Consider the following 17354-nt stretch of genomic DNA (forward strand, 5'->3'; position numbering starts at 1 on the left):
TCTATTCAATAAATACAAAAAAATCCCGCTAAAAGAAACTTTTAAATGTTGATAGTCAATGCATTTACGATAACGACCAATCGCAATCAGCTGAGCCAAAAATAATCGATATTGCCCGGCCAAACATCGATAGCCGATGTTTTGAAAACATCGATGACATCGATGTTGGTTCCACCTCTAATACTGATTGCAACTTCCCAATTTTTTACAAAAAAAATCAAATGAAAATTAAAAAACATATTTTCGTACCTTTAATGCAATAATATGTGCATTTTGAAGGTGAGTCAGTGCATCGCCAGTGCCGAAATCGGCTTTCGAGTGACTTTCGATCGTAAATTGCGGGCAGAGTGAAAAGTGAAACGTAACGAAAAAAAACGCTTGGGAGAGAGTTTTGTGGAGTTCAGTGTTTTTCCTGGGGGATAGCTGGCGTTCAAGGACGAGCCCGAAGTATTGAAAACCCAATTAGGAGGTCCGAGGACCACAAATCGCGTAGATTTCTAGCCGATATTGCCCTTTGTTCGCGTCTTAAAAGAAAGCGGATGGCTGATGACGTTGAAAGCGAGTTACGTTTGTGTTTCCCATTAAAAAGGTTCGCCTGTGTGTGTGATTGGCTCTCTGATGGGCTCGAAAGGATCTTAACCGATCCTTCCATGTCCTTAAACCCTCAAAAAAGTTCTCCAGGAAGTGCAACTTGGGCATATATATGCGCTATATACATACAGATATACTTGCATGCGTGTACAAATGCCCCCACACACCAACATCAAATAGAGAGTGTGTGTGTGTGCAGGTGTGCATGTGTGTGTGTAAGCGACAGCTGACGTTGGGGCTATTGCAAGAAGAAGAAGAAAAAGACGAAAGCGAAACTTTTTTTTACTGTGCCACTTTTTGATCGTTGTAAATGGAAAATAACTCTACCTTGACTCACGTCACTTGTATTTTTACATCACTTCTGTAACACCATCCATTTTTCGGCCATGTATTTACCAATTTCACGTTTGTTCTTTGAGGTATTCTTCCTCAAAGATTTAGAAGTTTTGTTTATATCTAACGCAAGTTTTCCATATTAGGGCTGAATTCAATCAAATCCAATAGAAGGATAAATCTTAAAAATTGTAGCTTTTTCCTACTTTCGGACGTCAATAATATTAAGTTACAATCTATTTTGATTACATTTTACATCTTACATTTTTTATCGTTGCTGCTTGAATATAACAGAAATTTTGGTGCATTAGCAACTTTTTGATTTAATAACTTAATTAATAAGAGGTTTTATTTAAATAATATTAAAAAAAAATTTTAAGATATACAGTTGAGGTCTAATAAAGTTCTTATCAGCTAATCCCCGATAAAAAGTTCCTCGAATTACAGAACAGAAATAAAGTTATAAGTATTGTTTTATTTGCATGAAGAAAAGAACAAGTTTAAAAAAGTGGATATTCAAAATTAGTCATTTCTTTAAATACTTTCTATAGTTATGATAATAATATCCTCAAGATGCCTGCCAAGAGTATGCCGAACTTCGTTATCCGCAGTTGATCTTACTTTTATTTTGACTTAATCATCTTAATTGATGTTTTCATGGTTGCTATATCCACAGCATGCCGATTCAGGCTCCCTCATGGACAGATTTTCTGAACTGTCCCATCTGCTGCAATGAATTCGCGGCCAGCCAGCGATGCCCGGTCAGTCTGGGCTGCGGGCACACCATCTGCAAGCTATGCCTGACGACCCTCTACAACCGGCAGTGTCCCTTCGATCAGGTGAGTTTTGCTATTTACCATTGCTTAATCTTGTATTCTACATGGTGTAAAACCTATTTTACAGACCGTGATTGTCAGCGAGATCGACAATCTGCCCGTTAACCATGCCTTGCTCCAGCTGGTCAAGGATTCGGAGCTCCTGGAGCTGGGACCACCACCGCCCAGTGTGCAGAAGCTGGAGCCGGAGCATCTCAAGTGCTACCACCTGGGTCAGCAGTGCATCGAGGAGCTGGCCCTGCACTTGAAGTCCTTCCTCAACCTGAACGGCAATGGCAATCTGCTAACTCGACCCATGCAACGGAAACTGGTCACCCTGGTCAACTGCCAGCTGATGGAGGAGGAGGGACGGGTAAGGGCACTCCGGGCGGCCAGATCCCTTGGCGAACGCACAGTCACCGAGCTGATCCTGCAGCACCAGAATCCCCAGCAGCTGAGCTCAAACCTGTGGGCGGCGGTGCGGACGAGAGGATGCCAGTTTCTGGGACCGGCAATGCAGGAGGAGGTACTCAAACTGGTGCTCCTGGCGCTGGAGGAGGGATCTGCGTTGTCGCGCAAAGTGCTGGTCATGTTCGTGGTGCAGCGATTGGAACCGCAGTTTCCACAGGCCTCCAAGACGAGTATCGGACATGTGGTGCAGCTACTCTACCGAGCCAGCTGCTTCAAGGTGTCCAAACGCGAGGCAGACTCATCGCTGATGCAGCTCAAAGAGGAGTTTCGCACCTACGATGCCCTGCGCCGCGAGCACGATGCCCAGATCGTCCAGATTGCAACCGAGGCGGGTCTGCGCATTGCCCCGGAACAATGGTCTTCCCTGCTGTACGGCGACGTGATGCACAAGAGCCACATGCAGAGCATCATCGACAAGCTGCAAACGCCCAGTTCCTTTGCCCAATCGGTTCAGGAGTTGGTTATCGCGCTGCAGCGCACCAGTGATCCTGCCAAGCTGGCCAGTCTGCATCACCACCTCAAGTACCTGGCCAACATCGATCCCTGTGCGGAGGTGGCTCCCTGGTCGGATTTGGCCGAGGCCCTGGATGCAGTCCGTCACTCGGTCGTGGGACTGGTGAACTTTCTTCAGCACCACGGCGTTCGCAAGGCACAGGACGGCCTCAGCGGCGGTGGCAGTGGTGGCACAGCCAATAGCAATCCCAAGTACAAGATCAGCCTGTGCAGGGATTTGAATGTGCGCAGGGTGTGTCCCCGAGGTGCCAGCTGCACCTTCGCCCACTCCCAGGAGGAGGTAGAGCGCTATCGGGCCCGCAATCGTGGCAAGCATTTGAAGACACCGCTGGCCCTGCAAGGACCGCCAACCATGGTCGGAGGAGCCCTCAAGAAGCCGCTGGGAGAGCAGGATGGACAAGCGCTGGGAGTGCCGCCCATGCTGCCCATGTCGCCCATGCACTATATGGGCTCACCCAGGGGCTATCTGGAGCCCAGTTTGGGTCTGTCGCCAGGAGGAGGATTGCCGCCACAACAGCCGCCACCACCGCTACTCCATCCCTCGCATCACAGTCCCATTGCACGACTCATAGTGCCCGGCCGCTATGATCCTCGCTTCACCGGCTACGGCGTTGGTCAGCAGCGGAATCCCGCGCCCAGGGAATACCAATCCAATCCGGGAGCTCCACCACAACGCAATGCCAACCCACCGAACTTTAGTGTGAACAGCAACCTGCACAAGGGCTTTATGCTGCCCGGTGGCACCGGGGATGTCTTCCATCTGGGCAACCCATGGGATCATGCCTACCTCGCTCAGCAGCAGCAGCAGCATCCGTCACAGCATCCCGCACAGCAGCAGCCACCGTCCAGCAAGCCGAATCCCAGCCGACCGTTGTCGATTTTAGCCGCAACAGCTGATACCTCATTTTATGAAAAGAAACCGCCGAATAGTGTTAACATAGATCTGGACAGAGCCCCGGACAGCGATGTGGATGCACTGCCTCTGTTCCGGCGTACCAACAACAATCACAATAGCAACAACAAAAACAACAACAATAGCAGCTCCCACAACAATAACAATAACCATAGCTCACCGCTGCTGTTCTGGAACAATTCGGGTAAAGAGTCGGCGAACTTTGTGCGTTCGGATTCCATATTGGATGACGATGCGTCCACATTTGATGTGCCCACCGGCTCCTCCATGCTAAGTCGCTATGGTCCCATTTGTCCCAAGAGCAGCACGGGCAGCAATTGGAACAACTGGGTGCTGGAGAACGATAGTGACCTGGGATATGGTGGCTACAAGAGCGACAGGAACGATAACTTCAATGCCAATAAGGTAGGTGTGGTTACTTAACTTTTTATTGCCCAGTAATCAGGGGTGTGAATATTTAACTTGTTTTCTATATCTGTCTGTTCGCTTTATGGTTAAAAGGCTTGGTAACAAGCACACCCTAAGTTCTAATGGATAGCCGAGTTCTTTTAGAGCTGTCATTAAACACCGGAAGTACTAAGTACTTACTATCACTTTTTTAATCTATTATCTATCTATTATCTTGCCATAAAACAGCAGCTGCAGCAACCGATGTGGGGCAGAAAGCCACAGCTGATGTCGGAGGATAGCTTCGAGGGCGGCATCGACAGCGGGATGATGCTGCAGCTGGAGAAGAACCTGGTGGACATCGTCGATCCCGATGACAGTGGGATCAAGGTGGACTAACTGCCAGCAGCAGCAGCCAAGAGCAGTTGGCTCACTCAGCCAGAGGATATTTCTATATAGGTGTTTATATAGACCGAGTGGGAGGGAAGTGAATATGTATAATGCAATCATTTTACACATCGTTAGAGGTTTGTACCGCACAGTTCAAACTTTGGTAGAATTTCAAATGTAATTGTAGTTAAAACTGATCCAACTGATCCAACTGATCCGACTGATCCGTTATTGGATCGGAGCCAAAACAAAGAAAAACATCAACTGGGTTGGGTACCGTCTATTAGAATCTATTAAATAATTGTCTACTTAGTTCATTGTTCAAATTTTGTGGAAATGTGTTTTGACCATGTTCGTGTTATGTTTCAAATTCGGGGATTGTGTCTAGCAATTGAAAAAACAAAAAAGCAAGCAAAAACTAACTCAACTTAGATCGTAAAACTTTGTGTCTAGCCTAGAGTTCAGCTCAGACTTGTAGATCTGCTATAAATACGAACCGTAGAAATCCCCCGTAGAAAAAATGGTGATCAAGAGGGATGAGATATGGAAACATCCAGATTTGAATAGCAGAAAAGATTTTAAAGCAATTTTCTCAGATGAAGTAGAAACTGTGCACTAATTAACTGAATCATGATCACAAGACTTCGAGATCTAAGTAAAACTCAAATTTCTATCCAAAATAGTGTGTTTATCATCCCCCTGATTATTTGTGATCAAATTTTGATTGATTGTGTAACGCTGTATACATAGATATAAACATATATATTTTTTTTAATTATTAACTATTTCAAAACGCTATTTTTATATATACAAAAATCAGCAGGGCTGAAAGGACCTCAACATCCTTTCGCCCTCAAAACACAATCACACACATACACTAACACGCATACACACTGAGCCACAGGACACGAACGATCATTTGTATGTGTGTGAAATGAATGTTTATATTTCTTAAAGAAATTTTAATAACGCTATTGTGCGATGTTGTTAACTATTGTACTATATATTATTAAATTTATTGAAAATAAATTAAAATCACGTCCCCTTCTCCCTTTTTGTAAACTGTGAGAAAAGTAAAGTACAGAAAAAAAGTGACGAAGAGAAAGTTAAATGTCAGTCAGGGCTTTGAGAACATTTACACATACCTACTCAATGCAAATATAAATTTATATTTATATCTAGAAACTAACCAATTTGTGCGCTCTATTATTAATATTATATATTAATGTCAGTTGAGCCCGCGTTTTGCTTTCAAGACTTTGTACATCATTTTGATTTGAAGCAAAAATGAAAGATTTTGTAACTTGTATTTGTTAAGCGATAAAATCAGGAACCTTATATATTACTGCGCTTGATCATAGAAGAATATAACATATATATCTTTACAAATATATTTATTGTTAACGAGTTTCGATGCCGTGTGTGTAGTAGAATCCATGTAATAATATATTCCCCGCCCCCCGGGGAATATGTGTTCAGTTGTGAGCTAGTTAAAATTGATCGAAGCAATTTTAAAACAAACAAAAAAACATACATTTAAATGTAATTTCCTATTACTCAGAAACTAAAGCATTCAATGTATAGAAGCGCAACAGGGGAGGTAATTGAGATTTCTTCAATCTATTTGTCTCCTGTGAAATGTGAAAATATAGAAGAAGGCTGGGAGGAGAGGCGTTTATCTGCGTACTTAAGTCCCGATCCAGGTTCAGATCCAGATTAAGCGTTCTCCGCCCGACCTTTGGCTGTGGTGAAGTTTTTTTTAGCTTAAACCCAATGGGTTCAGTTCATAATAACGTATTTGTTGAGTTGAGTTTTGTAACTTTATAATTTACAATCAGTCCAGCAACCCGCCAAATCCCCAAAACTCCAAAACTTCAAAACTTCAAAACTGACCGAGGCTCTTTTTTTGTACAGATCGTGCCGAGCAATTCACACATACACACAGACATTTTCTAATTACACACACTTATTTAAATGCATATATATTTATACATATGTTAATTAAATGTATTTTTGGTATTATCACTCAATGTTTCTACCCTAAGCAAATTTCGAGTTCTGTTAATCAAAGTGGAAAAAAAATATGCAAAAAAAAAAAAATTATTTATTTTATTTACAAATAAATTTTCACAAAACTTTTAGTTGTTTTGGTTTTTATTTCAACCATTATTTTAAGTTCGAGATGAAAGATAATGTGCGAAACATATCAAAGCGTTGAAAAGCAAAGAAGAAAGCAACCGAGAAACTTAAAATATAACCACCAGCAAAGAATAAGGAACTAAGAACATCAACAGCAACCACCAGATAGGAAATTTAATGGAATACAATACGAGATCCTATAGTTAACACAACTAGATACAGACAATCCGCTTAACTTAAGAAGATAAACGTAAAATACGGTATGTTAATAGGCGCTTCTGTTCCTCAACTTAGGGTTAGTGATGATGTTAAACGACCAAGGTCGAATATAGATACGTACAGACGACTTTGCAGTAGCTCAGATCCGATAAGTCTATGAAAACCTGCCAGGAGACCGCTTGTCAAACCACCACCACCCAATAACATCCTTCATAGCACTGCACACTGCAATCGAATAAGTAGATAGCCAGGGAACTCTCTTTCAGCGCATCAAATGTGTTATGGCGAGGACAATACAATACAATACTCTCAATTTGAACCGTGCAACCCATCCCAAATGTCGAAGCTCAACTGAGTAAGCTCCCTGTAAGGTCAAAGGTCACGACACTGCAAACGAATCGTTGCTGTTTTTTGGTGTAATTTATAAGTTGAAGATCCTTGAATTGTGATGATGTGAAATTTACAGTTAACATGCGAAACTAATCCCAGTTCAATGGGAACGAACAAATGTCTTTATATTAAATGCTAATTAAAACTAACTATAAACGAGTATAATAATGTATCTAAATACACACACCACCCACAACTGGAAGAATGAATCCGAGAGACGTATATTGTATCATAGAACTATGTAAGCAGAGATTGTATTTTACATGCATTCTACGGAAAAGCTATACCTACCCTCCCTATCAAACGGAAGACGTGCTTTCTACCCTTTAACCGATCCCCAGAATACTTTTGGGTCTATGTCCATGTTTATGATATCCCAGAAAGGAAGATATTTCATCTTTATGCCACACCTATAACTATCAGAATTCCTATTGCTAAAATATTCTTTTTCCATTAAATCGCTGCTGGCAGCTTGAAAATTCATAGCTCTAGTTTGAATTAGTTCCTATGTTTGTCTGTTTTCCCAGCTCTAATCGTTATACTTTCATAATGCTTGGAAACTTTTCCTTTTAACCCACGGAAGTTCGAAAACTCTTTTCTAGGGTATCAAAAGTTTCGGATTACCGAACCCCAACATCTCTTCTAGTTTTGTGGAATGTTAATCGATAATGTATGTTCTTGGATGTGCTGAATATGTATATTTATCTTCAAAATTCATTGTAAATGTTAGATATGGAAAACCAAAAAACATAAGAAAACTAAAACCAAACTCAATTTTGTGTGTGTATGCCTGAAATTTAAATAAAAGAAACTTAATCAAATTCTACAACTTAATTTGATATGACTTGATTTGGTTCTGATTGCTTGGCAATGCGATCTGTTCTTGCGGTTATTGTGGGCTTGCTAAGTATAGAAATGGTTTTGTTACCTTATTAAAACAATTTAATAGTAACCAACTATCCAGATAATGCTCTGGCATTTCTGGACTAACCGTCGAATCCACTAAGATAACCAGCTCATCTAAACTTTATATGTAGATAAGGAGGTCTATCTCGAGATAATTAATGTTTCTTGTGCTAATTTCTTCAGGAAAAAGACTACTCAGTGTCATTGTTCGAAATGTTATTAATTAAAACATAAACGAAATTGAGTCACCCATTTAATATGACTTTATTTCGTACTGGCTTCATGGCAATCTAATCTGTTTTGCGGTCCATGTGGCCTTATTAAGTATAAAACAAACTTGATTAAATTTATAAATAACATTTATTTTAAAATGACCAACGAACCGTAAGAGAATACTTATATGTATACAATAACAATGCATAATTAATCTTCAAACTGAGGCTTCCACAAGTCTGGCATATCCACCTCTTGAGTTTCACCCGTCTCCAGCATTAGAACTGCTCCATTTTTGGCCGTCTCGATGGCCCGCACTAAATTGCTGGCACAGTCCTCTGGCCTCTGTCGTTTAACCTTATTGAACATGGCCAGCATGGGTGTTTCGTAGGTGAAGGTCGTCTTGTTGTCAATATCATCCAAAAGTCCAGTATCCGTGAATCCCGGACAGATGGTAATAAAGCCAACGCCAGAGTGAGCGTAGTAAATGGGGTTCTAAAAAAGGGTTGAAATAATGTTACAAATTTATTCTTGAACTAAATTTAAATTACATTTTTTGGTATTTTATTATTTTTTCCCAAATAGCTTGCAAACTAAATTAAAAATTATTTTAAAAAACACTATAATGGATTTAAAACTTGTGAAATATAATTAGTTTATAGGGAATATAAAACACCGAAAAATTGAAATATAGTACTTACAGCCATTGCCCTGGTAAAAGTGGTAACACCTGACTTGGCCGCCGAATAAATGGCCATTAGAGCCGTGGGCTGCAGTCCGGCCACCGAGGATATATTTACAATGAGTCCACCTCTTCCACCTTTGGCCTTGTCCATGTACTCCAAGGCGGTCAAAGTGCTGTTGATAACTCCCAGCTTTGAGAAAAGATAAATAAATAAAGCTCTTTTTAAGGGAAATAAGCTTTACGACTCCCTTACCAGATTGATTTGAATTGTCAGTTCGATCAGGCGATCGTTCATTAGTCCACTGCCATTGACCACCACATCAAAGTGACCCACTCTCTGGGCAGTTTCCTTATAAGCCGTCTCGATATCCGACTTCTGTGTGATGTCCACTTTTTGGTAGAAAATATCCGTGTTGGGATTATTGTTTTTCCACTCAGCCAAAATAGCGGCATTCTCAACCAAATCAAATATGGCCAGTGACTAATGAAGACATTAATTGGGGTACATTTTGTTGCTGTTTGCGGTATTAGACCCACCTTTATTTGCCGCTGCAGAAGTTCTTGCACACATTTCTGGCCTATGCCGCCGAATCCGCCAAGGTAAACCACATTTTTGCCGGCCAAATCCATGTCGCACTGTTGAAATTAACTTACTCTAAACGATTCCGTGCAATTCAGTCGGCGCCAAGTGGCAAACTGATCATCGTCAGAGTTTTCGAACCATTGCCCATATAATCTGAAAAGTGATTCTGCTCTCCGTTCTCGTTTAAACGAAGCTTTTTGGGCAATATTGCTCTCAATTATAACTATTTAAGCTTAATAGTGCTGACAATATGACTTTTTTTTAGATATTTAAAACTTCACGCTGCTAAATTTTAAGCACATAATATTCGTGTTTGATTTAGATTTTTGAGACATAAGTCATATTTAAATTTTCTTGATTATCACAAGAATTCCTTGTTGCTCATAATTAAATAAAAATATTAATTATGAATGTTTGTTTATTGTTGATCTGCCTATTTGTTAAAACAGCAGCACTGATGCTAATTAATATACGTACATATGATAAAAGTTAGTGTTACTGCGCATATGAATAGCACGACTTCAAAGTTTTGATAAACGCACACCTCTCTCCGAGGTTGCTCAATTACAAACAACTACAGTGACAAGTGCTTTTTTACTAAGATATGAAGATTATAAATGCCTTTTTATTGAATTAAATAGAATTTAATGAATTAAATGTAACTATCTCTCATTTAGATGAATAACATTCAATTAAGATCCTTTCTAAACCTTCTAAAAAGTGACAAAATCCTAACCGATTAGGTATAAAAGTATATATATTCAACTAAATACGGATATTTACAATACTCTCAATGGGCCACTTACCATATCTATGCACTTCACATATCTGTGTCAGCCATGCGTTAATGAAGCCAGCAAGTAATCGAATATGACTGTTTATCCCATAAATGCGAACAAATCTATTTCCCCCATTTGTTTTCCGCCCGAATCCAGGTTGCGGTTGCCACATCCGTGGGGACGCAGATCTCTGCTGGAAGTGCCGCCCAATTGCGTAACCATTGGATCCGTGTCTCAATATTAAGTTCACTATTGCAACATCCGTGCGGTAGCGAACCAGAGGCCCCAAAAGCAAATCGACACCAATCAGATCGCGGCGTATCGACTTGCGGATTTCGAGGTCATTGTGCAGACTCTGTGCTGGGTGGTGGATGGTGGATGGTGGGTGTCGCCTCGAGTTACCATCACCCACAGGTGGTATAAAACACCCACCGACGTGCCACTGCAGCATCAGTTCCATAAGAGCAATCAGAAGAAGAGGATGCACTGCTTCACTTGGACGATTCTGGCCGGGCTTTTAGCCCTAGTTTCGGCTGCTGGTTTGCCTCAAAGGCCAAGTAGTGGCTACCAGGAGCAGGACACGGCCAGAGCCTTCTACTCCTACGGCTATAGTGACGACAACGCGGCCAGGGCGGAATACTCCTCCCGAGATGGCACCTCCCGGGGATTCTACTCCTACGTGGATGCCGATGGCAAACTACAGACTGTTCGATATGAGGCAAATGGCATTCAGGGTTTCAAGGCCGAGGCGAGTAACCAACCCCAAGCTCCAGTGGATGAGGGCAGGGCTCCATTGCCAGTAACAGATACGGAGGAAGTGCAGCAGGCTCGTCTGTCCCACCTAAATGCTCTGAGGGATGCGCGGGAGAAGGCTTTAACGACCAGTTTGCGCGAGGAGGCGGACAGACGACAGCAACAGGGTCAGACAAGAAACAACGGCGAGGATCAGCAGTCGGGGGAGCAGAGCCTGACCGATGAGGATGCTGCGATCTTGGAGAGAGTTCGAGCTGAGCTCTCAGCCATGCTGGCCGATCGTCAGCGATCTGGCAATCCGATCAGGAACAGGGAAGATCAGGATCAGGAAATCCGACAGGATCAGAGACAGGAGCAGAGGCAGGAGCAAAGACTGGATCAAAGGCAGAAGCAACCAGATGATCGACGACAAGATCAGCGAGAAGATCGAAGACAGGATCAGCGAGAAGATAGGCGACAAGATCAGCGAGATGATCGCCGCCAAGATCAGCGAGATGATCGCCGCCAAGATCAGCGAGATGATCGCCGCCAAGATCAGCGAGATGATCGCCGCCAAGATCAGCGAGAAGATCGGCGACAAGATCAGCGGGAAGATCAACGTCAGGACCAGCGAGATGATCGTCGCCAAGATCAGCGAGAAGATCAAGAGTCCCGGCAAAATCAACGACAAGATCAGTCCCGAAACCAGGAAACCCTTCGGGAATCGAATACCAACCGTGAAAATGATCGCCAAATCGATCGCCAAAGCTCACAGCTTCTTCAACTGCCTAGCTCCTCCGATGGCGATGCCAATGATCTGCGCCTGCGAACCATCTATTCCCTGTCCGATCTCAGTTCCAGCAGCTATCTGAAGCTAGGAGACTTGGCCAGTACCGAGAAACTGCTCGAGGATCGTTTGGACAACAGTGATCTCCGTGTGCCGATCGGTGCCTACTACACCCTGGTTTCGCCCAGCACCAAGTACAGTGTGACCACGCCCACGGAGCTGAGAACCCTGCGTCCAGTGGCCCTCAGTCGCAGCTTGTTGGTGAGCAAACGCAATTGATTAAGGCTACGTGTTGTGGAGATGGATCAAGGCCGACTCATGATTGTGGAACAGAATGAAGTGTAACTTTGATGTGTTTCCTAAGAATAAATGCAAGACAGAGCACCATTGTGCCAAATTAAATTCTCTTTTTATCTTCCACGTGTGGGTTAAGATTAAATGAATCAATCTGAGTATTTTAAACCAGTTAAATCTACTGAAAGACAGTTTCTTTTATGATTCTTAGAAGAAACTAATTGCAGTAATTTTAAGGTCATCATTAAGTGAAGTCCAAATTCGGATAAAAATCATAGATTGTAGAAACAATAAAATAATACTTAGCTTTATAGTGAAGGAAATAGTTGAACAAATGGTTAGTAAACTTGCATTGTTTACTTTTTTTTGTAAATATAAGAAAGAATTTAAAATACATATATTATTTTTAATTTCCAATTTGCATCATTTATTGCTCAACAATTAACAGAATTTTACAAAGAAGTGAAATTTCAGGATTAGGCCACTGGCAGGTAGTTTCTGGAGGGAACTTGAGCTTGGGACTTAGTGTGATAGTTGTAGACGAATCCTGTGGTGGGCTGATAGATATATACTGGCTGGGAGCGAACGGCAGTGGGAGATGGAGGTGCTATCACCGCGACCTTCTTCTCGGCGAGCAATTGGTTGCGCAGCTTCTCGGCTTCGAAACGCTTGAAGAATGACACTTTGGCGGCAGCCACCTCGGGAGTATCCTGAACGGGCTGAGGACCGACGGAGGAGTCTCCGGCCAACCTCAATTTGGCCTGGTTGTGGGCTTCCAGATGCTGAGCCCGGAGGGCTGCCACCTCCGGTGTTTCCTGATTGGCCTGCTGATTTGGCAGACTGGAGGTCACATGGAAACCCTCGGCATCGGCCACATAGTCCACAGTCTGAGTTTCACCATGGGCATCCACATAGGAGAAGGTTCCACGGATCACACCATCCAAGGTACGCGTTTCGTGCTTGGAGTAGAGTGGAGCCATGTAGCCATACGCATACTGACCATGCTCATCCTGGGTGTGGTACTGACTTATTGTATCCGAACTTGGTGGTGCCCCATACTCCAAGGTCGGTGATCCGGCAGCCAAAACAATGGTGGTGAAAATCAGGCAAAGATTGAGGAGCTGCATCTTCTCAAGCGGTGTATCTTTATAAGTATATATTTTGTTTTAAGAGGGAATCTTTTTTTTTTTTAAAGGCGCTGCTAGTGTGGTCGACTAGTACTCGCTCTAGAGAACTCTGTGCTGGGATCGTTTTGGGATTCTGCCTTTTATAGGCGGCGCCTACTGCCAAAAATGTACAATTTCGTGCGTTCTCAGGAAGGTCGTCCGGTTGGGTTTTTACTTTCATATTCCACCAGCCTGGATTATTGTTCCTTTTTCCTTTTTCCTTTTTCCTCTTCCTCTTCCTCTGCTTCTGCTTCCTCACATTTTCGTACATAAATATTTTGTCGATTTCGATTTCAACAAGTTCAGCATAAATTTGAGCACAAAAGCCGCAATTTGTTTTCATCTGCGGCAGGGGCACCCAACACATATAGTATCGTGTCGTATCGTATTGTATCGGTATCGGATGTGGACATGTTCGGAGACAACCAACAACGTTCCGCAATGCCACAATGCAAGAACTTAATCAGGCTGCTTTTCTGTGGGTCTGGATGTGCACTGAGAAAAACTAAACGCACAGGAAAGAAGCTTGGGCACAACCTAAAGTGGGTCTTTCTTATTGAGTGCTTGGAAAAATACGTTGATTATAAAATACAAAGTAAATGATTTTCTACATTTTTTTGAGACTTTTTTTTTATATTGCCAACAAAATACATAATGTAACGTTTTGGTGTATATCTATTACAAACATTTAAGCATAAAGTTTAATTTAAAATTTTTGTATAATGTTAGTGATTTGCTTTAGTAGCTTAGCATACGTTTCTCTCAGTGTATGCCTGGAATTGTCGAAGAGGGGTCAAGGAACCGGGTTGGGCTATAGGACATGCCGGCTACCATTTCCAGTTTAAGTTATTTCGGTTGTTGCCTTTGCGGTTGTTTATGCTGCTATTAAATTTAATTGAAATCAAAATTCGCCTTACGTTTATGAAGAGTTTATGCTGTGTGCGGTATGTGATGGGTTGGACTGGGGCCAAAAGGTTGAGGTAGGACAGGGTCCGAGTGAGCGGGTTCCGGTCCTGGGGTTATGCTGCTGGCTGGGGTTAACTTTAATCGGATTCACATGCTCAGGAAAAAATTAACTTCATAAAAGTTATTTCGAAACCAAGAGTTTAATATTAGCAACAGAAATTAGCAACAGTTTAAAAACTAATTGATATTATGAAGAAAGCTAACTGCTTTAACAAAATTAATAGGCACTTTTAGGCTAAAACATAAAAGATTATCAAAAAATAAATAAAATAAATTTAAATAAATTGCGATTATAAAATTGCCAAAAATATCCCATTGAAGACCAAAACACAAACCGCTTCAGACTGATTGACAATTTTTTATTTAAATTCAAAATTCATTTTAATAATCATCCAAACCGGGCGCAGAGTGCATCGCCTCAGTAGTAGAAACCAGAGGTGTAGTACCGGGGAATGGTGTACCCGTAGACAGGAGCCGGAACCACCACATGGTGGCTGCGGGCCACTGGGATTGGAACTTTGCCCAATAGCTGGTTGCGCACTCCCTCATCCTCGACGCGTTTCAGGTGCAGAGATTTGGCCGCCGCCACTTCCACGGTATCGGCAACGGGATGCGTCAATTGGACATGTCCTACAGAAGATCCGGATACGGGTACGGAGTGCTGGTGGTGCTCCACTGGATGGTGTACCTCTGGCTGGGCACTGCGGCCACTCTCCACTGGAGTTGGGTGATGAACTTCAACTGGATGCTGGCCAACAGGATGTGAGACTACAGGATGTGTCACCACAACGGGATGCTCCACGGGATGTTCCACCGGTTGCGACGCACTCCTTGGCCCAATGCCAATCGACTCCTGGGGAACTACTGCCTTTGGCAGATTGGTGGCTGCCACATGGAAACCATCGTTATCGGCCAAATAGTTAACGGTCTGCAGTTTTCCCTCAGCATCCACGTAGCTATAGGTTCCCCTGGTGGTTCCATCCAGCGTATGGGTCTCCTGCTTGCTGGACAGCGGTTCCGAGTAGCCAAAGGCGTACTGGCCAAACCGATCCTTGGCGATGTACTGCCGCTGGGTGGGAGTGAACACGGCGGTTCCCTCGGCGCTGTACGCATACGGATAGTACAGGGCCAGTCCGTGGGCCAAACTCAGGCTGCCCAATAACAAAAGTGGATACTTCATGGCTCTACAATCAAGGATTCCTGCAGGTGAGTCTTGCTCGTAAGATCACTCGTGACTGTTGGTTCTGAGCCTAGCTCTGCATCCTTTTATACCCAGCAGGTTCTTGTGCGAGTTCTAGGTCTGGTTTTGGTCGAGGTTCTTGGCGGTCAGCTCCCGCTGTCCCTGCGGATTGTACTATTCTTTAGCACTGTAAAAAAATATATTTTAAAAATTTTACAAATACCCAAATGTATCATTTAATCAAATTATTGGCGTTGAAATCTAGCTTAGGTATAGTTTTGTAGCTTTATTTACTGCATGCTGAAAAAATCGAATTGCAATTAGACAATTGTTTAAAAAACAATAGGTTTTAATATATTTAAATAATAATCATTTAATAATTATAGATATAATGTTTAAAAATTATACGAATTTTAATTTGACAAATGATTTTAATGGATTAATTTTTTTTTAAATAAAAAGTAAATAGTATTCTGAACAAATTATACATTTTTAAAATTATTTAAGCCCAATATGTTTCAATTTTGTTTTATGCTCTATGACAAGATAGTTTAAGCATTTACCAGATCAGTAACGTTTTGGCAGTATAATTTAACAGTATTGTTAAAATATTATTATTAATTTTTCTCCATATGTGTCCATCAGATGCACTTCAATGCAAACGAGGCGATCGTGATGTCTTGTCCACTTGTGTCGTTAACGGGCATTGCAGCTCCGCCTTTCACTCCCCCTTTTCGGGGATCGCCTCCTCGTGAAGGCGGTGTCAATTTGGTTTAATTGTGGCCAAGGCTGGAGTGGGCTCAATCGAGGGAGGGAGAGGCATCTCCTCCCTCGCTGGAGGAGCAATCGCTGCCTGCCATCTGCATCTGCAACCGAATCAAGGGCCTTGGCTGGGAGTACCATCAAGGCCAAAGACCGCATCCAGCCCAGCGTGTAATTGATATGCAATTGTTGTTGTTGCTGCCGCTGAATTGTGGCATCTCAGCCTCTTTTTTTTTTTTGGTCCGAACACTGCAACGGGGCCACGACAAACCAAACAACAACAACAACAACTGTGGCAACAACCGGCGACGACAACAACGGCAACCACGGCATCTCAAGGTGAGTGAAGGCCAAGGGCCACATTTGGCCCCAACTTGGACACTAGAGTCCTCAGTTCCAGTGGCGGGTGCAATGGGGATTTCGGTGGTCTCACAATCCTCCAAATTTTTAGAAACACCATGTGTTTCTTTCTTTTAACGATTGTCATTTTATTATCCAAAAGTTATTGTTTATAACACATAAATATATATATATATATATAGATATATATCCTGACCCGCAATCAAACACAAGTTCTAATATTTTAGAAATATATTTAAAAAAGTTAAATAAATATTTTTTTTCGGGATAAATTTAAGTTTTTATATTATAATTCAATAAGTTTGTAATATAAGAAGTTGGGATATAAAATGGGTCAGCCTGTTCGCGGATTAATCAATTAACATTGAAAAAACCCCCCAAAAATATGGCTTAAGGCCGCTCCTGATGCCTCTGCAGCTGCATTGGTAACTTCTGCCCCTCCTTCGCTGGGATTTTATTTTTAGCCGCGGCTTTATCGGATGCCGCAGATCTGTGGTGCTTAAACTTCGCTCCCGATTAGGAGGAGGAGCAGCTGCAAGAACCACATTGGCCTTGACGGACCCGGCTGATAAGTGCGTTTTAATGTTAGCCCCGTTGGCACTTAGTTTCAATCAAAGCCCAATTCTCGCCATTCCAGCCAGCCTTAATGATCTCGTTAGTTCTGGGTCTGGAATTGAAGTTGGATTGGCAATCTGGTCTGGATTACCTGGCGGCATTTCTTGGGCCCCCTGACGTGGGCTGTTCACTGATTTGTGAACCATCATCTGGTGTTTGGACTGA

At 42.5% G+C, this 17354-nt stretch overlaps 4 protein-coding genes across 6 annotated transcripts; 2 read left to right on the forward strand and 2 right to left on the reverse strand.

The window, feature by feature from the left end:
- Window positions 1-151: 151 nt before the first annotated feature.
- LOC128257009 (roquin-1) lies at window positions 152-6554 on the forward strand. Of its 3 annotated transcripts, none has more exons than XM_052987800.1 (4): window positions 152-279; window positions 1601-1763; window positions 1828-4047; window positions 4276-6554. In XM_052987800.1, the coding sequence occupies exons 2-4, from the start codon at window positions 1602-1604 to the stop codon at window positions 4420-4422; spliced, it is 2529 nt and encodes an 842-aa protein (XP_052843760.1). In that variant the 5' UTR covers window positions 152-279; window position 1601; the 3' UTR covers window positions 4423-6554. The 3 variants fall into 3 exon arrangements, with proteins under 3 accessions (XP_052843760.1, XP_052843761.1, XP_052843762.1); XM_052987801.1 differs by having other exon boundaries at window positions 1828-4041; window positions 4273-6554; XM_052987802.1 differs by having other exon boundaries at window positions 1828-4041.
- Window positions 6555-8408: 1854 nt separating this feature from the next.
- LOC128257026 (alcohol dehydrogenase) lies at window positions 8409-9677 on the reverse strand. The gene is made up of 4 exons (XM_052987825.1): window positions 9503-9677; window positions 9219-9446; window positions 8982-9155; window positions 8409-8775 (listed from the first exon to the last, which is right to left on the reverse strand). The coding sequence occupies exons 1-4, from the start codon at window positions 9593-9595 to the stop codon at window positions 8491-8493; spliced, it is 780 nt and encodes a 259-aa protein (XP_052843785.1). The 5' UTR covers window positions 9596-9677; the 3' UTR covers window positions 8409-8490.
- A 1083-nt stretch (window positions 9678-10760) lies between these two features.
- Window positions 10761-12253, forward strand: LOC128257015 (uncharacterized). Its single transcript, XM_052987808.1, has one exon. It carries the CDS (start codon window positions 10809-10811, stop codon window positions 12123-12125), a length of 1317 nt encoding a protein of 438 aa, XP_052843768.1. The 5' UTR covers window positions 10761-10808; the 3' UTR covers window positions 12126-12253.
- A 287-nt stretch (window positions 12254-12540) lies between these two features.
- On the reverse strand, window positions 12541-15500 carry LOC128257151 (uncharacterized). The gene is made up of 2 exons (XM_052988016.1): window positions 14694-15500; window positions 12541-13297 (listed from the first exon to the last, which is right to left on the reverse strand). Exons 1-2 carry the CDS (start codon window positions 15450-15452, stop codon window positions 12617-12619), a joined length of 1440 nt encoding a protein of 479 aa, XP_052843976.1. The 5' UTR covers window positions 15453-15500; the 3' UTR covers window positions 12541-12616.
- Between the last annotated feature and the right edge of the window lie 1854 nt (window positions 15501-17354).

The sequence above is a fragment of the Drosophila gunungcola genome, assembly GCF_025200985.1.
Source record: "Drosophila gunungcola strain Sukarami chromosome 3L unlocalized genomic scaffold, Dgunungcola_SK_2 000002F, whole genome shotgun sequence".
Taxonomy (NCBI): domain Eukaryota; kingdom Metazoa; phylum Arthropoda; class Insecta; order Diptera; family Drosophilidae; genus Drosophila; species Drosophila gunungcola.